This window comes from Phoca vitulina, unplaced genomic scaffold, assembly GCF_004348235.1.
Source record: "Phoca vitulina isolate PV1807 unplaced genomic scaffold, GSC_HSeal_1.0 scaffold19, whole genome shotgun sequence".
Taxonomy (NCBI): Eukaryota; Metazoa; Chordata; class Mammalia; order Carnivora; family Phocidae; genus Phoca; species Phoca vitulina.
The window spans coordinates 19,495,882-19,521,643 of NW_022589722.1; the positions used below are offsets into that span (position 1 = coordinate 19,495,882).

The 25,762-nt window shown below is 37.4% G+C and overlaps 1 protein-coding gene across 8 annotated transcripts in view; it reads left to right on the plus strand.

The window, feature by feature from the left end:
• The window catches only part of RIC8B (RIC8 guanine nucleotide exchange factor B), a 101,212-nt gene that overhangs the window by 63,044 nt on the left and 12,406 nt on the right, over nucleotides 1–25,762 (plus strand). For 3 of the 8 annotated variants that reach the window (XR_004300925.1, XR_004300924.1, XM_032416396.1), the window contains exons 7-10: nucleotides 2,009–2,153; nucleotides 12,163–12,307; nucleotides 19,756–19,875; nucleotides 23,042–23,125. Coding sequence is in view for 5 of the 8 variants with exons in the window: in XM_032416396.1 (XP_032272287.1) it covers nucleotides 2,009–2,153; nucleotides 12,163–12,307; nucleotides 19,756–19,875; nucleotides 23,042–23,081 (450 nt within the window). In the remaining 3 variants the exon portion in view is untranslated. Of the gene's footprint in view, nucleotides 1–2,008; nucleotides 2,154–12,162; nucleotides 12,308–19,755; nucleotides 19,876–23,041; nucleotides 24,209–25,762 lie in introns of those variants that run through there. The other 5 variants (XR_004300926.1, XM_032416394.1, XM_032416399.1 and 2 more) reach the window with 3 other exon arrangements.

Genomic DNA, 25,762 nt, shown 5'->3' on the forward strand with positions numbered 1-25,762 from the left:
TCTCATAGTGCCTAGCTTATAGAAGGCACCTTTAAAAAGATATTTGAGGGGTGCCTGGCTGGCTCAGTCAGTAAAGCATACAACTCTTGATCTCGGGGTTGTCAATTCGAGCCCCACATTGTGTGTAGAGATTACTTAACATAAAAAAAGATATTTGAATTAATCCATTCTTCCTTCAGTCAACAAATATTTATTAAACACCTGTAATATGCCATGCACTGAGAGCAGTAAGAAATCCCTGCCCCCATGGCACTGACTCTTGTAGAAGAAGGCCAACAGTAAAGAAATATATACTGTATCAGGTGGTGAGGAGTGCTGTGAGGAAGATTAAAATGTTTGGAGGAGGGTGGTCAGGAAATGTCTGCCTATAAGTGACATTTGAACACAGACCTGAAGTAAGGAATGAGCCATGCAAGTTTCTAGAGAAAGAGTTTCTGGGCAGAGAGGCAGCAAATGCAAAGACCATGAGACAGGAAAGTGAGGGGTGTGCGTAAGGAGTTCCAGGTAGGTCTGTGTGGCTGTAGCAGTGTAGGCCAGGAGTACAGTAGAAATGAAGTTAGAAAAATAGCAGGAAGCTGGATTATGTGAAACCTAAGGGAGTTGTAAGGACATTGTTTTTCACTGTAAGATGAGAAGCCCTAGGAACTGGAGGACTTTGAGAACAGGAATGACATGATCTGACTTTCAGAGGATCCCTAGCTGCTTTGTAGAGAAGAAATCATTAGAAGGACCGGGATGAAAGCAGAGAACACTGAGAGGTTGTGGTAATAACCAGTTCAGGTGAGACATATCGGTAACTTGGATTTAATAATATTAGAGCGGGTAGTGAGAAGTGGCTGAATTATGGATATATTTAAGAGGTAGAAACAATATAATTTGCTTGTGGTTAGTTATGGAGTGTGAAAGAGAAAAGGCTATTTCCAAGGTGTTTGTACTAAACAGTTGGAAAAATAGACTTACCATTTAGTGAGATGGAAAACTAAGAAGGAACAGCTTTGGTGGGAGCATCAAGAGTTCTGTTTAGGACATGCTAAATTTGAGAGGCCTATAAAAGTCTGGAAGTCAGTAAAGAATCAAGATAGAAATATAATTTAGGGAGTTCTCAGTATATAGAGACCATATAATGCCATAAAACTGGATAAGATCACCAGTAGATTAAGTGAAAATAGTGAAGAATGTTGCCCAAGAGCTCAACCCTTGAATATTCCAATACTTAGAAAGAGGAGAAAGAGAATTGTCAGAAGATGCTGAGATGAAGCAACCAGTTGAAATAGGAGGAGACCCTGAAGAGGGAGCGGTCTGGGTAGATGAATAGGTGAGTGAGTGAGCAAAAAAACAGACAAACCAAGAAGTGTCCTAAGCCCTCTGGGGGATCAATCAATAAAATAGGGACGATAGTGATGTTACTACCTCCTTTGCAAGGTTACTGTGGAGATTGATTATAGAGAATGTATGTATATCCTCTATTATAGCAACTAGCACCTAGAAAGTATTCAGTAATTAATAGATTATATTAAAATAAAAAAATAATAATAAATTTTTTTACTATAAAATAAAACAAGAAAACCTAAGTACAGATTTTTTAAGTAAATACTGAAAATGCTGCAGGAATTACAAGAAGGAGAAAATCAATAGGAGTATAAGTATTAAGGAAGGCCCTGTGGAAGGAGAAACTTGACCCTGACTTTAAAATGGATTTTGATAGAGGCAGGCAAAGGCATTCCAGATGCTTTGGTGATTAAAAACTCAAACAAATTAGGGTATTTCATGGTGGTACAGTGAAGAGATGTTTCTCTTCAAATGAAATTTCATTACAAGCATGAAATCATTTGAGGGTTTTGTTTTGTTTTGTTTTATTTGGAAGCAAACCTATTTAGTTTTTAAAAGCTTTTTCCACTCTTACAAAACTGAGCTCATAGACATTATAAGACTGACCAGTTGCATGGTACCATCCTCACTTACTCTAGTACCCCACGACTGATGATGGTTTTTGCATTTCTGCCATTAGGTTTTACCACCATTGAGGGATGTGACAAATCGACCTGAAGTTGGCTCAACTGTGAGAAATAAGCTGGTGCGCCTCATGACACATGTTGACCTTGGAGTCAAGCAAATTGCTGCTGAATTCCTTTTTGTCCTTTGCAAAGAGAGAGGTAGGTTAAACTCTCTTTGCTCTCTTTTTTATTTTTCAGAGGGAATTTGAAAGATCTTTCTGTTAGTAGTGGCCATATCATTCCACTCTTTTCAGAGCTTTCTCCTATCTTCTATTAGAGGGCCTGAGGAGATATTAAAAATTAATAATTTAAAAACATTTTCTATATGCTTCTGAATTCATTGAGGTGTGCAAACACACTCACATTAAACTTTGCCTTCTGTATCCTTAACCCACACTTCTTAATCTTGATGAGTCAGGACCTGGAGTCATTATGAAAAATCCACTTAAGTAATTCAGGTGCTACTTTTTTTTTTTAAGATTTTATTTTTATAAGCAATCTCACTCAGTGTGGGGCTCAAACCCATAACCCTGAGATGAAGAGTCGCACACTGTACCAACTGAGCCAGCCGGGTCCCCCAAGGTGCTACTATTTTGATAACCAGACACAGGCCTGTGTTAGTTCCCCTTTTTAATTCCTCTTGGAATTAAAGCTATAGGAGTCTTGGTTTCTTCACGAAGTTATTTTATCAATAAATAATTATTCAATGTGAGCTACATAACATACTATGGAAGTGAAAAAAGGAAGATGGAAAGTACAAAAAATGCCTAAGATAAACCCCTTACCCTTGAGATAAGGATAAGATAGAGGTAGAGAGAAATTTTAAAATAATTATACTACAATGTAATAAACACCATTCTGTAAGTATATATAAAGTGATTGTCTTCCGAGATAACATCTAACAATTTCAAATATTTCTTAAAATTATATGGGCAAAGCTCTGCAAAAGCAAGTTCTTCAAACAAGGAACTTCAAGATATCCGGATATTTTTACCTATTTCTTTCTTTAGCTCCTAGTTTTATAAATGTACTGGCATAAAAATCCCATCTAAGCAGATTTTGTATTCCACTTTTTTAAAGTACCTCAGTTTTGTGAGACATAATTTGGAGGTAGAAAACTCACTTCCCTCAAAATCTTAAGTTAGTTTAATTCTTTTTTTTACCCAGCTTTATTGAGACATAATTGACAAGTAAAGTTGTATATATTTGAAGAAGTGACTAACACAGGTTAATTAAGACATCTACCACCTCACATAGTTACTTTTTGTTTTTGTGTGTGTGTGGTAAGAATGCTTAAGATGTACTCTTACAAATTTCAAGTGTACAATACTATCAACTGTAGTCACCATGCTGTACATTTGATCTTCAGAACTTATTATAACTGAAGGCTTACAGCATTTGATCAGCATCTCCTCATTTCCCCTATCCCCAACCACCATTCTATTCTCTGCTTCTAGGAGCTTAATTTTTTTTTTATTTAAGATTCCACATGTAAGTGAGATCATACAGTGTTTGTCTTTCTCTGGCTTATTCACTTAGCATAATGTTCTCTAAGTTCATCCTTGTTTTCACAAATAGGATTTCATTCTCTGTCATGGCTGAAATAAATAAATACACACACACACACACATATACATCTCCTTTATCCATTCATCTGTCAGTGGGTACTTTGCTTTTTTCCATATCTTGGCTATTGTGAATAAGCTGCAGTGAACATGGGAGTGTAGATATCTCTTGGAGATAATGATTTCGTTTGCTTCAGATATATACCCAGAAGTGTGATTGCTGGATCATATGGTAGTTGTTTCTAATTTTTTGAGTAGCCGCCATACTGTTTTCCATAGTAGCTGCACCAATTTGCATTCCTGCCAGTGGTATGTAAGGGTTCCCTTTTTGCCACTTCCTTGCCAACACTTACCATCTCTTATCTTTTTGGTAAAAACCATCCTAACAGGTGTGAGGTGATCTCTCATTGTAGTTTTTTTTTTTTTTAAGATTTTATTTATTTATTTGACAGAGAGAGACACAGCAAGAAAGGGAACACAAGCAGGGGGAGTGGGAGAGGGAGATACAGGCTTCCCATGGAGTAGGGAGCCTGATGCGGGGCTCGATCCCAGGACCCTGGGATCATGACCCAAGCCAAAGGCAGACGCTTAATGACTGAGCCACCCAGGCGCCCCTGTCATTGTAGTTTTGATTTGCATTTTCCTAATGATTAGTGATGTTGAGCACCTTTTCACAAAAATACCTTTTGGCCATTTGTATGTTTTTTTGGAAAAATGTCTTTACAGGCTTTTTGTCCATTTTTTAATAGAATTATTTGGGGTCTTTGCTATTGAGTTGTATCCATTGAATTCTTAAACTTTATTTCTATTTCCACTTCAGTTCCTCTTATTAAGATGGTATATTAACATAATTTGATCAATATAATAATGATGATAATAAACACAACTATTATGTATGTGGGTATCATGTTCCAAACATTCTATGCCATAATCTCATTTAATTCTCATAAGGACCCTCCAGTGTCATAAATGAGTTAACCTGGCACTTTCAGTAATTTATTCAAGGTTACACAGTTGCTTGAGGACTAAAGCCCAAATTTGAGTCCTCTTTCCATTCTGCCACATTTCCTCTTACAGTAATTTTCTTCAACTGTTCTCACATCTGCTCTTTTAAACAATTCAATTCTTTCATGATTTTGAAAAAAGATTGATGTAGTATCTTGGAATTAAGTGACTGGTATAGTACCTTGCACATGGCAATCTGTAAATACTGGCTGAATTGAATCAGTTTTTCCAAGATCAGAAATGAGCTGGTTTTTTTTTTAATTTTATTTTATTATGTTATGTTAGTCACCATACATTACATCATTAGTTTTTTATATAGTGTTCCATGATTCATTGTTTGCATATAACACCCAGTGCTCCATTCAATACGTGCCCTCCTTAATACCCATCACCCGGCTAGCCCATCCCCCTACCCCCCTCCCCTCTAAATCCCTCAGTTTGTTTCTCAGAGTCCATAGTCTCTCATGGTTCATCTCCCCCTCCAACTTCCCCCCCTTCATTTTTCCCTTCTTGCTATCTTTTTTTTTTTTTTAACATATAATGTATTATTTGTTTCAGAGGTACAGGTCTGTGATTCATCAGCCTTACAGAATTCACAGCGCTCACCATAGCACGTACCCTCCCCAATGTCTATCACCCAGTCACCCCATCCCTCCCACCCCCCCAATACTCCAGTAACCCTCAGTTTGTTTCCTGAGATTAAGAATTCCTCATATCAGTGAGATCATATGGTATTTGTCTTTCTCTGATTGACTTATTTTGCTTAGCAAATACCCTCTAGTTCCATCTATGTCGTTGCAAATGGCAAGATTTTGTGGGGTTTTTTTGATGGCTGCATAATATTCCATTGTGTATATACACTACATCTTCTTTATCCATTCATCTGTTGATGGACATCTTGGCTCTTTCCATAGTTTGACTATTGTTGACACTGCTGCTACAAACATTGGGGTGCATGTACCCCTTCGGATCCCTACATTTGTATCTTTGGGGTAAATACCCAGTAGTGCAATTGCTGGATCATATGGTAGCTCTATTTTCAACTTTTTGAGGAACCTCCATACTGTTTTCCAGAGTGGCTGCACCAGCTTGCATTCCCACCAACAGTGTAGGAGGGTTCCCCTTTCTCTGCATCCCTGCCAACATCTGTCGTTCCCTGACTTGTTAATTTTCGCCATTCTGACTGGTGTGAGGTGGTATCTCATTGAGGTTTTGATTTGGATTTCCCTGACGCCAAGTGATGTTGAGCACTTTTTCATGTGTCTGTTGGCCATTTGGATGTCTTCTTTGGAAAAATGTTCATGTCTTCTGCCTGAAATAAGCTGTTTTTTAAAGTGTAATTATGTATGTGTACATAAATCTGAATCACACATCTGTATCTATCAGTCAAAAGAGGTTTATCAAAATATACACTAACATCTTATCCATTGTTACCTCTGAGTAGTAGGATGACTGGTAACTTTTTTTTAGTTCTGTGTATTTTATAATTTTTCTACAATGAGCATGCATTTCTTGTTTACTTTTAAATTTTTTTTAAAGAGGAAAACTAAAGTTTATTTCTTCTATAATTACATATCTAAATCTAAATTACATATCTAAATATAATCACCTTACATTTAATGTGTTGGTGTGATAGCAAATATGGTATATGCATATATAAATGAATTTGCTCATTGTTTTTCATTTGAAAGGATTAGCTTTGTTCACTCTATTTGAAGTTTTATAGTCCTTTGAGCCCAAAGCCAACCCATATTAGCAAAAGTGTATCATTTTCATTTTATCTTTAACAATTCTATATATACTCATCCACTTTTCCTTCCAATTTGATTTTAAGTTTAGTAGATATATTCTGAAATAAAAATTTACCCATTCAACAAAAAACTTTTGAGCTAGAGCCAGAGAATATAGAGGTATAAAGATAAACAAGGTCCCTGCTCTCCTATTACTTACTTTCTTATCAAGGGTTACAAACTTACATGCCTACAAGTGCCAGGCTGGTAATAAAAATGGACTGGACATAAAATGATAAATGAAAACTGACACTTAACTCATTGCTGGAAGGCGGTGGGTTGGGATTAGGGGAACAAGGGGATGATGCGGGATTGGAGAGAGGACATTGCTACTACTTAGCTCCAACTGATGGTTGCCATGAAGGAACATATGGCCAATGTTACCAAATCTTGCAGATTTTTCAAGAGAAGCCAGGACTCTGAATTTTTACATAAAATCTCCCAGTTTTTAAATGCTGTCAACTAATTCTAATTTAAAACTATCTGGCCAAAAAAAAAAAAAGTTTGTAGTCTACATTCAACTTGTAAATCATCAGATTTTGGAGTTAGGGTTAGGTTTGGAGGCAAACTATATTAAAATGAGATAAATTTCCAATAATTCATCAGTGTTGAACTTTCTTCTTAAGCACATTCAAAGCTAAGTTTGAAGGTGAAGGTACCATGATCAAGGCTCAAAAGTCACACCACTAAGTGGATACAGCAAGCAGCAATCAAATTGGGTTAGGAACACAGAGACTAAATTAAGAATGAAAATTGATATGGTATGAGATACAAAGGGCAAAATTTCATGGCAGACTTGGCACAGAAAAAGTCATCTAAGTGCCTTAAATACCCATCTGTGCCAGGCTAAAACTGTATCCTCAGTGGACAGTGGCCCACGGGTTACCTTGTGTTGGTGCCTACCTACTTCTGTTGAGCCAAATCTAAACTTGTCTTACCTGTTCTGCAAATTGTATGCTTTCTCCAAGGGCCTAAAAGAGAGGCCTTACATCGTCTAATAAAAGAAGATAACTTATAATACAACCCTCCCCCTGTTAACACATTCATTCATTCCTAGCATATGCTAGGCACTGTGGTTGAGGCTGAATCACACAGAGAAATAAGGCTGGAACACCCTCAGCACACAGCCCCACAACTGTGAGCTTGCTTTCGTCTCCTTTATTTCAGTCTCCGAGGAAGAAGTGTCTGTTTAGCTTGAAGCTGAAGTCTCCTTTCCTGCTGATCTTTTCTCTTCATCTTCTTGGAAAGTAGTTACTCTCTATTCTTTTGGTTTTTAACTGTCCCTATGTGTTTTCCTCAACCTATATACATCTCCATGTCACTGTCCTTCATATCTTAGCATCTTGAAAGATTAATCTGGTTTTCCTCTTAGTATCCTTACTACCCGCTCAGGCTTCAACTTGCTCCAAGTTAGGCTTTCCATTGCCATTCCCTACCTCCCAGATCCCACTGGAAGTGCTCTCCATAAGCTCACAAGGTAACTGATGTTCAAAAGCAATGGGTATTTTTTGGCCTTTATCTTACTATTGACCACTCTCTGTCTCTGTGCTACCATACACTCCTAGATTTCTTCTGACCTTTCTTTTCAGTCTTACTTGACAACTGTCTTTGCCCACACTTAATTGCCAGTGTTCCCTAGAGTTCTCATCTGACCCCTGTTCTCACTTTACATTGCTTCCTGAGTGATTTCATCCTCTCCCTTGGCTTCTGCTTCAGCCTGTTTGCTGGAGATTCCAAAATCTGTGTATCTCTTAATAAACTCTTAAAATAGTCATAGCCCTCTGTTTCTGGTCAGGTTTTCTTCAGTCTGTCTTTCACCTGGCTAACAGAGGGAGTCTTCTAAAATACAGTCTTGTCATTACCACCTTGTAAAGCTTTCAGTGACTCCCTGACACCTGGTAAAATCCAAATTTTATTAGATACCTTCATGGCCTGCCTCTATATTCTAAATTCAGTTTACTATTATATACTTTCTGCTTAGTCATGCTAATTTTTTTTATTCTTGCCAGATTATACTGTACCATTTCTTGGCATTATCTCCACAACTTGGCAGTTACTGTTCCCTTTGCATGGAATATCTTTGTTAGCATGGTGAGCTTTATTTATCTTTGAAGATCAGCTTAAGTATCTTCTCTGTGAAGACTTGGCTGATCATGGAGGCAGAGCTAATCATTCTGTCTTCCTTGTACCATTTTTACTTACATCTGTTTTTAGTGCTTTTGACATTTGCTATGTTCTCACCCTCAGTTAATGTCTAGAATGCAAGTTCAACAAATTGAGTTTCATTAGGTCAGAGATCATGTCTTCTTCATCTTTGGATACCTAGTTTTAACAAAGTACCTTACAAATGGTTATAAAAAAGTAAACATTTCTGCTGTCTGAATGCAGTGTAGTGAATATATGGTCTTGTGGATCTCTCCATATAAAGGAATGATCAGTACACTGTAAGAGAGGAATGTGCCAGGTGTTGTGATAGCCTGAAGGAGGGAATGATTGGGTGGTGGTGGACACAGTCAGAGAAAGTCTTCACAGAAAATTGGGAAACAGCCCTGGTATTTATAAGAAAGAGACGAGTTCAAGATGTGAAGAATCCACGATGTGCAGGAATAATAGGAGGTGAGCTTGGAAAAGGCAGCAGAGACCAGAAAATGAAGCATCCTTAGCCTTCATGGCAGATCTTAAAGGTTTTATCCAGGAATGTGATAACACCGTATTTTTGCTTTACAAAGATCTATGAGGCAGTTGTATGAAACAAGGAATAGAAGGATGTGAGGCTGGAAATAGGGAGAGTACCAGTTAGAGGAGGCTGCTAGTGTAAAATTTCTAAAAGTTGCACTATTTGGAAGGAAAAGGATTAAAGCCTTCTCTACATAACAAAAAGGGGAATGGTCTCTGGGTAGAATCTGGCTCTGCCATCCTTCCTCCTTGGTAAACAGCAGAACCCCTTATTGTTTTCATGATAGAGAGTGATAAAACCCACATTTGTGTAAGCAGTGATATTTTTACCAGTAGTGCACATCTAACTGCAGTGTGCTTCTATGGTTGTTTCCCTCTGTTCATGGTGCCCTCCAGCATCTTGATAAAATAATGGTGCAATATTTTTTGTAACTTTCTGACTGAATGCTGATTTGTATCATTTCTATAGCAGTTTTACCTAACTGCATGGTTGATTACTGGGACAGAAAAATAAATATTTTTATATTCTTTTTGTTTTTAAGGGCCACCCAGAAAACCTTTCCTTGCCTTAGCAACTCACTTTAACATCCAAATTCAGTCCATTTTCCTTTTACTACCTTCCCAATACTGACAGGATATTGTACAGTGTATTTGAAAATAGCTTAAAAAGTAGCTCAAAACACTCTGCCAAATAATGTCAGTCAGAACTTCACAAAGAAAATGTTTCTCACTGTGAAGGTTTCGTAGTCCATTTGTCTCCCTACCCCAACCCCCATTTTTTAAGTATTTTATCCTATTAACAGAAGTTCATTTGATTTTAGAACTATTGGCTATAGCCTTACCTGTTTTGAAGGCAAGATGTGTCTTAAATAGCCTTTGTAACCCAAACTGTCAGAGTTGACGCATTTGTTCCCATAAATGGACTTACTGCATTACTTTCATAAAAGTGCCAGGTGTTTTTTACTATTAACTAGCTTCCAGGAGGATTGTCTCCTTAAGAAAGTATATTATTTAATGTTCTGTTTACTTCTTTTTAACCTATTTTGGCCTTTTATAAACTGTGCATTCTTAAACTATTTTAATGTTAAGCCATTGTATGTGGTTCTTTATATTTTATGTCTTTTTTATTGTTATTTTTAAAGTATATTCATGTCTCAACTTACGCTTTTACAATTTTAGTGATTTTTTTTTTCCTGGAACTACTAAACCTCTTTGTTAAAAAAAATAAGCCTTATCAAAAGTGCTTACAATGGGAGTATCAGTGCCACGTGGGTTCAGAGTTAGGATCCTTCGCCTCACTGACTTTGTGTCTGACCAAGTCATTACAGTCCTGTCTCACCTCCATGAGTATTAAGAATATCTGTATGTACTGGATATTCACTTCCCTAATTATCCATTAAGAATTAAGTAATTTATCTAAACCATTCCAGTCTTGCAGAGGCACTGAGAGCAAGAGGGAGCATATTCAGATTTATTCCAAGGGCTTTCAAATTATACCACCATGATCCCTCATTAAATTCTAATATGATTCTATCTAGCATCTACTGAGATTTATTACCAAAGAGACAACAATTACTAATAGGTTTTAAGGTAGAAGATGGTTGAAAGAGAATAAACTTTAACCTACTTATATTATTAATCCATGTTTCCTTTTGCACAGATGTCACCAGTCTGCTATATCCTTTGAAAGTAGGACTTCCTTTTATTTGTCCCTAAAGTACCTATTTTCAGTGTCAAGGAAGGTACCCTCTAGTTCAAGTACTTGAAAATTTAATGAACAATTCTCTCCTGGACTATTCATCCTATCCATGCCTTTGATGATTTCATACTCTGATCATATATATCGCCTTTCCTTACCCCCCTATTTCCCTATCTGCTGCCCCTTTCAGACCCCAAAGTCATTTTAATTGCCCTTCTCTGAATCTTCTCCAGCTTTATTTTGTCTTTTTTGAGTTAAGTGGTCTGAGTTACAGTAGTATTTCAGATGTAGGTTTTACTAAAGCTTTATACGTGAATAAAATAGTGTTAGGTTTGTTTCCTATAGTTGTCTTTAAGATTACATTTTATTGAAAGCCTTAAAATTTTTATCTTTAGATTGAATATTTTAGTGTTTACCTTGAAACTGTACCTGAAGAAAAGAAAGTGCTCTTAAATAAAGCTAACAATTGTTTAGTATCTTCCTTAAAGGTTCATATAAATCACACACAAGAAGAATTCCTACAGTTCAGGGTTCCCCTGCAAAAGTTTTATGTGTCCACTTGTCTTAGAGTTATCACCCTGCACTGATGACAAGGTAATACTGACCTGCACCAAATGGTTCATTGGGCTGTTGCTGTTGTTGACTAAGAGAAGCCTAACACACTCAGTTTACCTAATATCACCAGGGGAAAAAGAAAGAGTATTTACTCTGTGCCAGATAGTTTTCTAAGTGCTTTGCATGTATTAACCTGTGAAGTAGATTATTATTTCAATTCTCCAGACTAGAAAAAGTGGCTACAGCGCTATAAGATAACTTCTCCAAGTCAACCAGCCTAGTAAGTGGTAGAGCCATTAATAAAATCTAGCCAGTCTAACTCCTGGACCTACCTTCTCAGTGGGTATCATGCGCTTATGTACTGTTGCTTATTTTTTTAGAAAAGTAACTTAGCTATCCTTTTTGCAAACATCCTTAAGTTTTGTGATCTCTGGTACTCTTTCCCTGTCATTCCTGTAAAGGGTACAAGAAAGATTTTAGATAATGACTGTGTTGGTAAAATTCCAGTCTGGGTTTCATTAATTCTAGTTTCTAGTCATCCTTTCTCTAAAACTGAATGAAAAGCTTTGTGACCAAAAACCTAAAATACCACCCTTACCAATGACCCTGTGGTCACAGAGGCTCCATTCCTGCCACAAAGTATATTCCAAACAGTTCTGCTTGAATTTCTGACACCTGAAAAAAGGCTTTTGGTCCTCAGAGCATGTAGGAGAATTTGTAGGTATTTCAGTATAACCTCTACCACACTTTGAAAACCTCTCAATTTTAAGGTTTACTGCTGTGGTATATATCTCCAAACTTCCCTGTACTGGTGAATAGTTGGTAATGACAGTGAGCACCCAAGGATTCCTGTCTAAAAACCTCTTCTGTTTTTGCAGTGGATAGCCTGCTGAAATACACTGGCTATGGGAATGCTGCAGGACTGTTGGCGGCCAGGGGCCTCTTGGCTGGAGGAAGAGGAGATAATTGGTACTCAGAGGACGAGGACACAGACACTGAAGAATACAAAAATGCAAAACCAAAGTATAGTATCAAGTTTCTTTTCACCTAACTATGTCTGTGCCTTTGATTTGGTTATTTGCCTTTCACTTCTTTCGTCTCTCATTTTTCAAGTGTTTCTTTTCTTTTGTGGATTTGGAAGCTTTCCATTTAATAGTGTTTTTAGAGGCAATTTCATAGCTAGTGGCTTAAAGAATGACTTCAAGTGATTGAGGAAGGATAATATTGTGAGAAATATTCTGCTGCATGCTCATTATCCTCTCCTAAGTATTTGGAGAGATGGTATTTTTAGATGTATACCATCATATACTTAAAAAGTATTATTGCCCACTTTTTGCTTTCTTTTCCATAAGGTTGAGATTTTATAAGGTATAACCGAGATCAAGTATTTAAGTTGGTTATTTGATGCTTTAGTCTTTCTCAGAAATCTAAACATAGGTTCCATGAATTCTGATCTTCCCTCTTCCATAAAAGCCATATGAGTCAATAAAATGGTACATTACTAGCAAAAGGAAAGAAGTGTAGTTCCACAGTAAATTTTAATCAAACACTTGGGTAATAATCTTTTAACAGATGTATTATTGCACTGAGTAGGCTAACCGGAGACTCTATCAAGTCTTCCCTGAATCAGTGCTTAGAAATCAAAGACACTAATTCTTCTCTTATCCCAAAACAGACCACCTCTACTTTCTTCTGTTTCCTCCCCATCCTTTTTTTCCCCTTCTTAACCCCCCATCCCAGGTCAATTTCTTAGTTCCACTTATTAGAAGTTATTTGAGCTCAATTTTCTGGTTTCCGTTACTGAATGTTCAAAGGGTATGCCCTTTCCTTTTGGCATTATCGATGATGTTGACATGATAGGTTTTCTACTGGCAGTTTCTAGAATGTAATGAGGAACATGTGGTAGTTGATAAAGGATAGAAAATCATCTGCAAAATTAGGCTTTTTTTTAAAAAGGATAGATTGTGCCCTGTTAACATGAAAGTACTAGGTTATCAGAAGGTAAAAGCAAAGATCATTTCCTAATTAGACAAGACTTATATGGCCTGTATTCCTTGGCAAATCAGGCCTGGGTAGGTAGCATCACTTTTAGTATCTCCAGTTCAGCCTCAGCAGGATCTTGTAGAGTGTGTCCTAGAAAAAAAAGACTTTTGGGGAAAAAAGCTAGCAGTGACTCTAAGCAGTACATTCTTAAGACTGCCACCATTTAGATGTTATAAATTGAGCATCTCTATCATGTAATTGAAGCTTAGATAGAGGAATCATACTTTAACCTTTCCCTAATTATAGAAGTCATCATTCTAAATTAGTCTTGCTAGCTCTTGATCTTTCTATTCCATAAACTATATTTTCATATCAGTTTAATATTTTATCTCTCTCCATTTGAGAAATTAAAGTATACCACTTGAGGTATACTTTCATATTTTTAAATGAAAGTAGAAATTATATTAGGCATATATTGTGTCCCAAGTTATGTGGACAAGTCAACTAAGATTTAAAAAAAACTCTTAAATACTTACGGATAGTTGATGTCATTATATCTCAGTGTGTATTGTTGATTTCGTTTGGTAGATGACTTCTACCAGTGGTAATGATCACATATCTTACAAGCACCAGAATGCTACTATAACAAGAAATTGCTTGGAGAAAATATAAGAACGCTGGGTCTCTCCTAGTAGAATGGGAAACAGAAATGTGTTAGATTATGAAAGTGAGGTTAGATTTCAGGAGAGCACCTTTTGTTTAAATCAAGGACCATGATGTTTGGTATTGTTATTGTCTTGGCTAGGAAGATTCTATACTTAGACCTTATTACATCCCTAGTTGGAATCTTCTTCAGCCTTTGGACCGGGCCTATACTGTTCATAGGAATGGAGTGTTAGTGTGGTCAGAATAGTCACCATTGTGAAACCTTGTTGTGTTTCTTAAACATTGTTCATGACAGGTATAAATATGTGTTTCTCACATAGCATTACATCTTTCCCCTTCAGATAGATTTGCATCTGTTTTTTTCTTACATCTTCCCTCTTTCAGGTGAAACACTGTAGTGGGATGTTTGTTAATTTAAAATACTTATTCATGGGGTGCCTGGCTGGCTCAGTTGGTGGAGCATTTGACTCTTGATCTCAGGGTTGTGAGTTGAAGCCCCACATTAGGTGTGGAGCCTACTTAAAAAAAAAAATGCTTATTCAAATGGTCCTTGTGGAAGTGGTGGTAAACAAAGTACTTTGCAAGCAAGAGAACCCTTTGTGCTTTGGGGAGTGATCTGTAGCTCTCAAAGAACTTTTTCCCTAAAAATTATGAAAACTTTTTACCAATCTAGTCCAGCTTATAAACTCAGCCTCTGAAAGGATTGCTTTCTCCCCTACCCTCTGATTACTCTTCACCAATCAGTGTTCTCAAGATCACAGTATGCTTTTCGTATGATGCATTTATTCACAACAGTTGCTAGTATTGGCAGAAGCAGAGAAATTGCCCTTTATCCAGTTGGCCCTAGTCCCGTTGTCAAAAATGTAAGTGGATTCTGATTGATGCACCAAGGTAACCTATAATCCTTTAGTGGAATCTGAAACCAACAATTGTGTGGAGCTTACATTCAGGCTATGGGAGACTTAATTTCACAACAATCTTTTTTGTGTCAAAGTAAGTGTATTTAATGGACTGGAAATGGCTTTCTGCAATTAGCAGAAATATAGAATCAAGTTACATGCCACACAGGTTTTTGGTGTAAGTCTAGCCATGTTTGTTAAGTTTTCAGATAAACTTTGGTCCTGTATCAGAAAGAAAAATGTCCAAATTCTAACTTTTATACCAGTTTTTTTGTGCCTCTGAGCATGGAGGCCCCCTGCCTATACAGGTGGTAATAGTGTAACTAATATGGTTTTGTACATCATTCCAAACATCAGTTGAAAGATGTGTACCTAATGACATTTGGCTCATTTTAGACCAGTGGCTTTCAGGCTGGGTATATAAGAGCCTAGGGGTTCAAAGAGGTATCTTTAAAGGTCTGCTAAACGGAGGGCAGAAGGAGGGGATGGCCAAGGTGGGCAGAACTCTAGGATACCTCCTTATACTCTTAATACCCTACACTAGTTCATAATCACATACAGAAGCTTAAAATCATTGTACTAAGCAACTCAGAGGTGTTTCCTTCTTGGCTCTGTTTCTCTCAGGAGTAGCTGTGGCAGCAGCTGTGTAATTTCTCCAGCATGAGACAAGAGACTTTGTCAAGATTTTCTTTTGTTGTTTTAACTCCCATTGTAATTGTCACCATTATTGAAGCTATGCCAAAAAATCTGTATTTTTATATTTCTTGAATTAAATGAACAAGGATATAGTAAATTTCCACTCTGTTCTTTTTATTGTTTTGTTAGGGGGCAAGTATTCTGGGGAGTTTTTCCTGGAAAGACATTTCTAGCCTTATTTGCATAGAACCTCTCCTTTCCCACCCCCCACCCCCCCAACCCCCCCCCAACCCCCCGCACCCTCCCACCCCACCCCCCCGTCCTGGCTCTGGGCTCACAAATACCTTTTCCTGAAAACCCTGATCCTTTCCTAGAGGTTGCAAATTGTCCACCCATAGGCTTGGCGTAGCTCACAGTTAGGTTCTGTTTGACTTACTTGATGTTGCATTCGTTGGTTATTTAGTTTTGTGTTTTTATTTTGTTTTACATAGTACTTCCTAATTACTTGCCAACATTTAGAATTCAGATATTTCAGATGGAAATTTGGATTTCTAACTTCTTTTGAATAAGTTCTAATAACATTAAGCCTGCATTTTCACATGGCAGGCAACTGGCTGATGGAGTTGAGTGGCGGTGGTCCCCATCATACCAGGCATAAGCTCCTCTGGTTTAACAGTGGATCCTTTTCATTCATCTTACCTGCTTAGCCTCTGTATAGATTTGCCCTTATAGCCAACTCTTCTTTAACCAGAATGCTTTGAGTAAAATTTAATCCCCACTTTTTAGAGATTGAAGTTAACTTTAATATAGCTCAGGGAAATTTTAATAGCTTTTTTGTTAAGTGACCTGGTACTGTTGATGTTGGGCAAATATAGCAACAATTTGAAAAGCAAAAGTCTTGAAATATATTTCAGCTTTTACATATATATTCATATGCCCATACCTTTTTATGTCTTAATCCCTTCATCACCAGGCCCATAACTGTGGTCAGTTCATGTAATGACCTTATATAATACAAAATGCTCAATGATACACTAACAAATGAGTTTAAATAATTCTTGTCACCTAACTGAAAGACATATATAATCATAGAATTGGAGTGCTGGAAAGATGGGGTAGGGGAACAGATAGGGTGAGACAAAATCATACCATAAAATTACCCAGTATAGTATCCGCCACAATTAGTGTACCTAAAGCATCTTAAGACTCAGAGTCTTAAAAACTTACCCCAGAGTAAGTTTTGACTTACTTAAACTTAACGCCAGAATTTCAGAGTCTTAAACTAACCCCAGAATTTCAGTGTTAAGATCCTGAAACCTAGAAAGTTAAGTCTTAGACTATACTATTTGAGGTTCTATAAAGGTGGCAAGTGATTGATCAACTGAAAATAATCTACTTTATGAAACCTCACATCATTGTTACAGTGACTTATTTGTTTCCTCTTCCTCTCTGGGTAGGGAAACCACAGGAGTCTGGTTTGAAGTGGGGAGCAGGAGGGGAGACAATTTCTAAGTCTGCCTCCTGACCCCAAGCACATTGGCATTTTTCCTATGAGTGGCACAGTTCAGTGCCCCAACTTGTGTTTTCTGTGATATTGTGTACATTCTTCTGCATACTGGGGGCGGGGGGTATTGCATGAGTAAAGGATGGTAAATTCTTACTCTGTAAGAATGAATTTCTGCCTACTGCTTTTATGCTCAGTGAGCAAAGGATTTTGTGACTTTTAGTAGCTAATTTCGGAGCAAGTCATTAAATCATTTTGGCAGCAGAGGACTTGAGGTCAGCTTGTGGAAAATGGACATCATTTCTATTAAGCCCTTTAAAGAACCAAAAAAAGAATCAAATGTGCCCTGATTCAGAAATTCATGTCCTGACTTTACATTGTGGATACCACAGAGCTTACCAGTGTATCCTCCTGACACATTTTTCCCCCCAAGGCAAATGATGGCTTGTGCTAATGTCATTATATTCTAAAACAGTCTGTGGATCTGATTTCTTAAATCACCCCTCCACTGAACTTGAGAAGAGGCACCTTCTCTCAAGAGACAAATCGAACATGTTTTACATAGTTAATACATCTACCTTCCCTTGTACTTTATTCTAAGGCCTGATTTCCTTTGTCTGCTTGGGAAGTAGTATGTGCCTATAATAAGTACCTTTACTAATTTATTTATAAGACTCGTTTTTCTAATTTAGCAGGTGGCAGAAAGTAAACCAGTGAAATGTTCTGTTGTGATAAGCCTAAGCAAATAATAGATGGGTGGTGGAATTACATTTTCAGTGTGGCATCTGGATACATCTTAAAAATGCTGTAGTTCTCTGAAGCCTTGTCTAGGTTCCCTTTGTTCTTGACTTTGGGAACTATGATGACCCCATTTCAGTGTATTTGTTAATGACCACTAACTAGAGGCCTTTTTCTCTTCTATTATGAGCACCTAAAAAACAAAACAAAACAAAAACAAAAAGAGGGAATAGTAGCACACAATGAGTGTCTGAAGTTGGCACTCTAGCCCTGTGTGGTTCTTAACCTCATTGTGTATCAAAATCACCAGGAAAATAAAATACATAGATTTAGTTGGTCTCAGGTGAGGCCTAAGCCTTTTCTTTAAAGTTTATCAAGTGATTCTAATGTGCAGCCTAAGCTAAGAATGACTGACAAGCCTGTGAGTTTTCAGACTATTTCCCAGAGTTCCTAAAAGTACCTCAGGGGCAAACTTAAGAGGAAGCAAGTAAGTACAGACAAACATAAGGGGCTTTAGGCCTCCACTTTGCTTGACCACCCCATCCCCTCTTCTGCTTGAGCAGTTCCACTTTGTCTATTTTATATATGGGCTTTCTGTGTAGATTTCATTTGTTTAAAAAAAGGCAGGGGGAGGTGGATGGGTCGATCCACTGCTTTGAAGAAAAAAAAAGTTTTTTAATCATGGCTGTAGACGTAGGTCTTAAGCAAGACTGTTAAAACAGATGTTTTAGATCTGGCTTTTGAGGATGCTGAGCACTGAGTCCTACCACAAAAATCTGAATATCATGTACCCCCTGAGGAATGTAGAAAAAGAAAAGGAAATCTTTTAATAATAGATAATAGTACCTAGTGACCTAGCCCTTTTACTACTCAAATGAGAAATCCCTGGTCTGTAGAGAAAGTTAACCTGCCCAAGTCAAAGTCTAAAGCAGGGCTTGCAAGCTAGCCTCCAGAGGACCTATTTGATCACAAGGTCTTTGTTTTGGCCCACAGGATTCTACCTCCTGCCACTTTAGACTGGCACTGTCCTCAAGTTTACTCCAGTCCCCAACACTCCACACTATTTATAGTTGACCAGTTCACTCATTCGCTTATCCTGCAGGCCTGGCCACTGAAAGCATTTGTGTTTGTAGACCCTAGAAAGCAATTTATTAGCAATTTGCTGTTTGTTTTTAATGATCAAATGAAATATCCCTGCAAACTGTCCATACTTGGCTGAAACAAAATGCCGTAACCTCTTGTCTACTTTTCCAGAAAGATGTTTAAGTTATAGATATTTAGCAGCCATTGAAGAATTTTCTTTCATCTCCTTTAAAAAAAAAAAGTGTGGCTTTCATCTAAGAGGATAGCTTGTTTGGTATTAGAACTTCGTACAAAGTTTATGGGACATACACATTTTAAGTACTTTATTATTTCCAGAAAGTCAGATGGTATACCTGTCTCTTGGTAGGCTAGATTTCATTCTTTTTTTTTTTATCTAGGTCAGATCAAATCTAATTAAAATTGTTCTTCTGCTTTATCTTTTATTATTTGAACACTCACTGCCTTCTGTGGTCTCACTAATGGACTAATTTCCTGAGATGATAAATCGGCATGCTTTCATTTTCAGATTTCAGCCTCTCTGCCATCATTTTTCCAGTTTTTTTGACACATGTGTTTTATGCTGTATCACAAAATGGATTTCTCCTACTCTGAAATCATTTGTCCCCTTAAATTAATAAACTATGCATCCAAGGATATTTATCCTAACGGCACCAATCAAATTTCATGTTTTTAAAAAGCAGCCATGCCTTTAAAAAAACAAAGTTGGCAAGTCAGCTATTGTTTTTTTTTTTAAAGTAAAACTACCACCCATTTCCCAAAGCAAATTAGTAGAAGAAGCAAATTTTTTAAAATTCCTATAGTAGTTCTATACTACAAAATTGCTATTATTGCCAATTTTTGGCTATTATACTCTTTCTTATTACAACTTACAACTTGGACCAGAAAGTATAGAAAGAGCATAATTTTAAAACATACAGCATAACTTTTTTTTCTTTTTGTAGCATTAATCTTATCACTGGTCATTTAGAGGAACCAATGCCAAATCCCATAGATGAAATGACAGAAGAACAAAAAGAATATGAAGCCATGAAACTTGTCAACATGCTTGATAAACTTTCCAGGTATTGTATTCCCATCCATTTTCTGCTTGGTTTCTAAAAATGTTCTATTTCTTTGTCTCTCTTACTGAGAGTTATCATGGAACAGCAACTCTGGAAATCCATGTTAATTGGAACAGGGTGGCCCGGGCAGCAGTAGGTCAGATCTCTCTTGGCTACCATGGTTTTTCTACATGTGCCGCTTCTGGATGTGCATTCTTAAACATTTAAACTCTCAAAGCTAGGACAGTAACTACTAGATCACTGTGATATTTAACCAACTAACCTCCCTGTCTTCAAAAAGATGCTATGAGTTAGGTTCAATGATTTTGCTGCTTCTTGTATTTTTTGTTTTAGTCTGTTTTGGTTTTTGTTCCAAATCATTATGCTTTTTTTTTCCCCCTCATTTTTGATGTGCAAGTTGGCAATTCTGTCTTTTTGGGTTGCTGCTGATACCAAGAATTCTAAAATGTCATGCACCCAACAGGAAAAAGTGAAAAGGAATAGCTCAAATTAAGGGTTTTCTGAAAACAAGTGCTTATATTAATTAGGGGTTCTAAAGACAATCTCCCCTTCCCTTCTTGCTTCACACCGCCTTCCCTTCCGGAAATAGCCAGTCTTGAAAATACTTAAGTCAAATATATACTAATCAGCAACTAGTCATCTTGGAGGGGTTACTAGAAAATATTAATTCCTTTCACACTTGCCTGAATCGCTCTATTTTCTAGTCATACATTGAGTCCCTGTCTCCTTTAAGCCATCTTGAGTGAGTGCTTCTGTGTGTTGGGGCAGCTGCCACTTAAAGGTGTATTTCTTCTGAGCATCTCCTTTTTCACAGCAACTATGTAAAGGCTAGTATCCCTCAGTCAGAAGAATCCAGGGAAAGCCAGAAAGCCAACCATTATAGGGAAAGGTGGTACAAAGAAACAAATAGAGGTTAAGGCACAGCAGGAGGCTGACTGACATGGGGAGTATGACAAGTACAGGGAGACACGGCAGAGTCTGAGCTTTTTTCAAATGATGCTGGTAATGTGGTAGTAGTTATATAGAAATAAACAGCTTCATCATCTAGATCACATCCACAAAGCTAGTATGACTAGAATTTAGTGACTTCCAGCTAGTCCTTTTGAATTTCCATCCTTTCCCAAAGAGGTTAGAATCTGCAGCTAACTATGCTCACAATCTTCAAATGACCTTTGTTTGCAAATGACATTCTCCATACCTTCATAGAGAACTGACATGTTCCTTTACCGAAGGAGTTACAGTCAAAGAGAAGATACTGTAGGCAGGCGTACAGGAAGCAGAATTACAAGCTCTGAATGAATATATAAACGTGAGATTTGTGCTTGGCTACTTCTGAAAGGATCTGATGTAGCTAATGAAACAGTGGTGCAAGTATAAAAGTTAGGATGAGAACCAACAGAGTCCATCTAGTAGAAGCTGGAGAGGGAAGTGTTAATAAGGACCTATGTGGAGCATATCAGTGTGTTAGGACAGTAAACAAGTTTCATAAATTTCACTCCAATAATAGGAGTCCTTAAAAGAGAACACAGATGCTGTTCAACTGCCTATATCCCTGAATGAGTAAACTCCAAACTAGGAAAGTGGGAGATGGGGGAAAGACTGCCTAAAATAATACAGTATAACCCAGGTACTTGACTTACTGAAAGAGATAAGATCATTTCATAAGGCATCCCTATACAAGGTACAGAAAACGGTGCTAGGTCCTTCTTTTAATCCCAGGGGAATCCACATATTCTAGAAGCTGCCAACAAATAAATACACAAATGTCAAGTTTGAAATATCCAAGCTTCCACTTGATTTAAACTATGCCTCAAAGAAAATGTGTACTCACCCAGAAACACCCAGAAGATGCCCAACTCAATCTGAAGGTGATACTGATTTTTGCACGAATAAAACAGAGCAAATATGTCTTGTGTTGGCTTTGATGGTACCGATTTTGCCATTAAAATTGAAGCTAAAGGCAACTTTAAAAATAGTCCTAAATCACAGATTTTTTGCATGACGTGTGGTGGGGTTTTTACATTGTCTGCCTTTGTGTGTGTGCTTTCTAACATTTGCTCTCACTAATAATCAATGACAAAACTGTATGGAGATCAGCAGTGGGCATTCCAAAGCAGGAATGCAAAGAATGAAGCCATTCTTTATGCGTCTTATATGTTTGTCTTAAGTTTCTTCTCTCTCTTCACTGTTGATTTTTGGTTTTTGGTTTTTTTGAGGTAGAGGAGATGGCATAGAGCTAAAGTAGACTAAGTTCAGTACAATTCAGGGAACATTTATTAAGCAGCTACTCTGTGCAAGGCACTGTGCTAGGAAGATGAGGGAGATTCAGAGAATGTGACAGGCTCTGCCTTTGGAAAACTCACATTCTAGTGAAGGAAATGGCTATAATCTGTTCTAAAATACAAGGTAGATGGAAATAATGACAAAATAAGGTCTATGTTAAACTGTAAACACCCAGGAAAAGGAGCAGTTCATTCTGTCTGGATGAATCAGGGACGATTTCACAGGGAAGATAGCATTTGTGCTGATTCTTGAAGTTTAAAAGGTATTTAATAGATAAGTGGAGAAATGACCATTCATTCCAAGTAGAGGGAAATCTACTCCTGTCAATAAGATAAACGTTTGGTATTCATATACTGCATCTTTCTTCCAAAAAGCTCAGGTTGTTTTATCATTATTTGATTAATATAATCTGTTGTCAGATTTCTAATTGGGGGAATCCCAAAGAATTGCCCCAAACATTTCCAAGCTAATGACGTGATAATCCATTTCAACAGTTTACAAAACACTTCCACATACATTCTCTTTCTAGCTTCATACCAAAGTGAGACTAGGGCCTTCATTTTCCAGAACTCAAGGCCTTTGCTCTGTCCACTGTGCTGTGTCTGTCTGTTAGAGTCAGTGTTTGCCAGAACACTTCCTCATCATCCTCTTCAGCATTGTGGTACTGGTTAGTTCCCTCAGCTGTCACTCTGAGGATGTTCTTCATCCCACCAAGTCTTTATTGTGCTAAGAGTGTACTGCAGCTTTGTCTGATTAACTTTTCTTCTCAAAAATGAAATCATTTTCTCCTGGGCCTGAATTGAAAGGCATGTGAGTAAAGGCTAGATTGGAGGTGATGTGGCCAATGAATGGACACTAGACACTTCCTTTTTTCCATCCATAGGAGAGCAGATGTGAAGGACCTGCACCAGGATGGTGGTTAGCAACAGTGGCCCGTGCCAAAGCACTTACCAAAGTGATGACTAAGGTTGGTCATGCCAAGTACTGTTACTGAGCCTGGTGTAGGGTATAGATGTCATCCACTACCAAAGCTATAAAACCACCAATGCAAAAATTAAAGTTACATTTCCACGTTGCCTCCATGCTGGGCATAGCGACTGCTGCAAGGAGCTCACTACCTTGGCAGCTTTATCGTAGCTGTATTTCCAAGGACACCGGAGAGGTTCATGCTCAAACATTTTCTTCCCATTGAATACCACCTGACTTAGTAGTATTCCTAGTGAGTGTGTGTGTGTGTGTGTGTGTGTAAGGATTGTATTTGTGACAGATGTAGGTAAGGGGATTGGCAGTGGACCTGGAGGTCATAAGAGTTTGAAAATAATCTGAACCCTATAAATCCCATCATGTCTAGCTAGTACAGTGCCTTGTACCCTGTGGTTCCCCTAGTGTGTGATGATGAAATAATGAGCACAGCTGATCCCCACATCTATACGCCAGTTTTTTGCTCTATAAAATAGCCTACATGGTTTAAGACTTTATACCTTTGTCATTTCCATTTCTTGGCCAGATATGATAAAATTCAAGGCTGGAAAGGAATTCCATAAAGGTACTTTGGCCCATGACTGACTCATTTAAATATTGGGGCACATAATTTCTTTAAAGTGATCATTGTAATATATATCATAAGCATTAAGGCCTGAGGCATGAGATTAAAAATGTTCAATGAAGCTTTCTATGTGAGAGCAGAGGTGAAAGAGGGGATGAAATTTGCCTCCCTTTCCACCTCCTCTTTCCTTCTTTGAATTGGAAAAAAAAATAAGCCCCCGCAACTTAAGTGGGAGATTAGAATGGGGACTGTGTGGTTAAGCAACTCCAGTGCGGCTAATACAATTGCGTTCGCCTTAGCTACAGCATACAGCTCATGTATAATAACGCAGCCTCCTCCAGAAGAAGGGAGAAAGGATTGATTGGCTTAAGCTTAAACTAACCAAAGGAAATAATATTTCAAGTTTCAGTTTTGTTTTGACTTTTCTAATCCCCTTTAGTTCCTTAATTGGAACCAGGCACTGATTAATCTTCTACTGCCATCCCTCCCCGCCCCCCCACCACACCCCAGTCACATTTAACAAGGTACATTGCCGTTTTGCTTATACATTCTATCAGAATCTAAAATTTACATTTAATTGTTTTCCCATTTCTTCCTTATCTATTATATTTATATATATATATATATATATTTGCCAGCCATTGTGCAGTACTTGGGACATGGCTTTCTTAATAAATGCAGGTTCCAAATATGGGAATAGTTCCCTTTAACCCAGAGATTATTTTTAGACTTACTAAAGCTGGGATGGGCTGACTGAGAAGTAATATGTAATTTTTTTCCCTATGAATAAGTTACTCTGCTTACAAAAATATCAGCAACTGTGATCACACCCACCTTTATGATAAGTTAGTCAAGGACATGTTTTTCAGGTATGTTTCAGAAGCATCCAATTTTTAAAGCATTGTGAGATCTATTGTAGGTACAAAAGTGTAAAGATCTTAATTGTTTATATCAGAAAATCTTTTAGATCTGTGCTGTCCAATACAGTAACCACAAGCCATACAGGACTACTGAGCACTTGAAATGCGGTTAGTCTGAATTGGGATGTCCTATAAGGGTTAAATACTCAGGCTTTCAAAAACTCAGTATAAAAAGAGAAATATAAAATATCTCAATTGTTTAATATGGATTTTATGTTGAAATAATATTTTTAATATACTGGGTTAGCAAAATATATGAAAATCAATTTTACCTATCTTTTTCAATGTGGCTACTAGAACAGTTAATATTACGTCTGTGGCTTGCATTTGTAGCTTACATTATATTTACGTGTGGCAGCACTATTCTGCATCGTTAAAATACACTGTAAGGTTGCCTGGAAGTTCAATTAAGGGAACTTGGATCCGGTTAAATTAATATACCCTTAAAGTAGCAAGGGAGGATTAATTTGAGAAACTTGATATTGTGTATCTTTAGGTTATAGAGGGCCCTTCCACTGTAGACACCTCTAAGTAGGATGTCATGTGATCTTTGTATTGCCTGTTGGTAGTCACTGTTCTTTAACCTCAATAGTAGGAATGACTACTTTGAGCTCTTAGTTTAAGCACTAGCTGAAATGGCTTCTATCTGTTAGAGAAACATCAAGTAAGAATAATGTCCCCTGTTTACAGGTACTCTTAGTTACCTTCCTTCAACTTTTAAGTCTTTCTAATTGGGGAAAGCATGTAAGAACTTCTATTTCTCCTGCTTTATTCAACAATGTCAGTTGGCATGCTGATCTCTTATTAATATTTATTTTGCTAATTTAGACAACAGGATAGAAAAATTCTGTAGAAAAATTACCAAGAAATAAGAATACTTTCACTTTAGTTTTAGGATAAAACTAAATTTGATTCTTTAGCACTGTCCCTAACCTCTTTCTACATATTTTTTTAACCATGCTGTTTAATGTGAAGTAGGTAACAAATTTTTAGAAGCTTTGCATGTGATCTTCTAACAGAAACAAGGATAAAAGACTAATATTTATATAGTGCTTTCAAGTTTAAAAAGCGCTTCCATATATATATGATCTCTAATGATCGGTGAAGCAGCCCTCTGAATTAGATAGGGCAAGGAGTG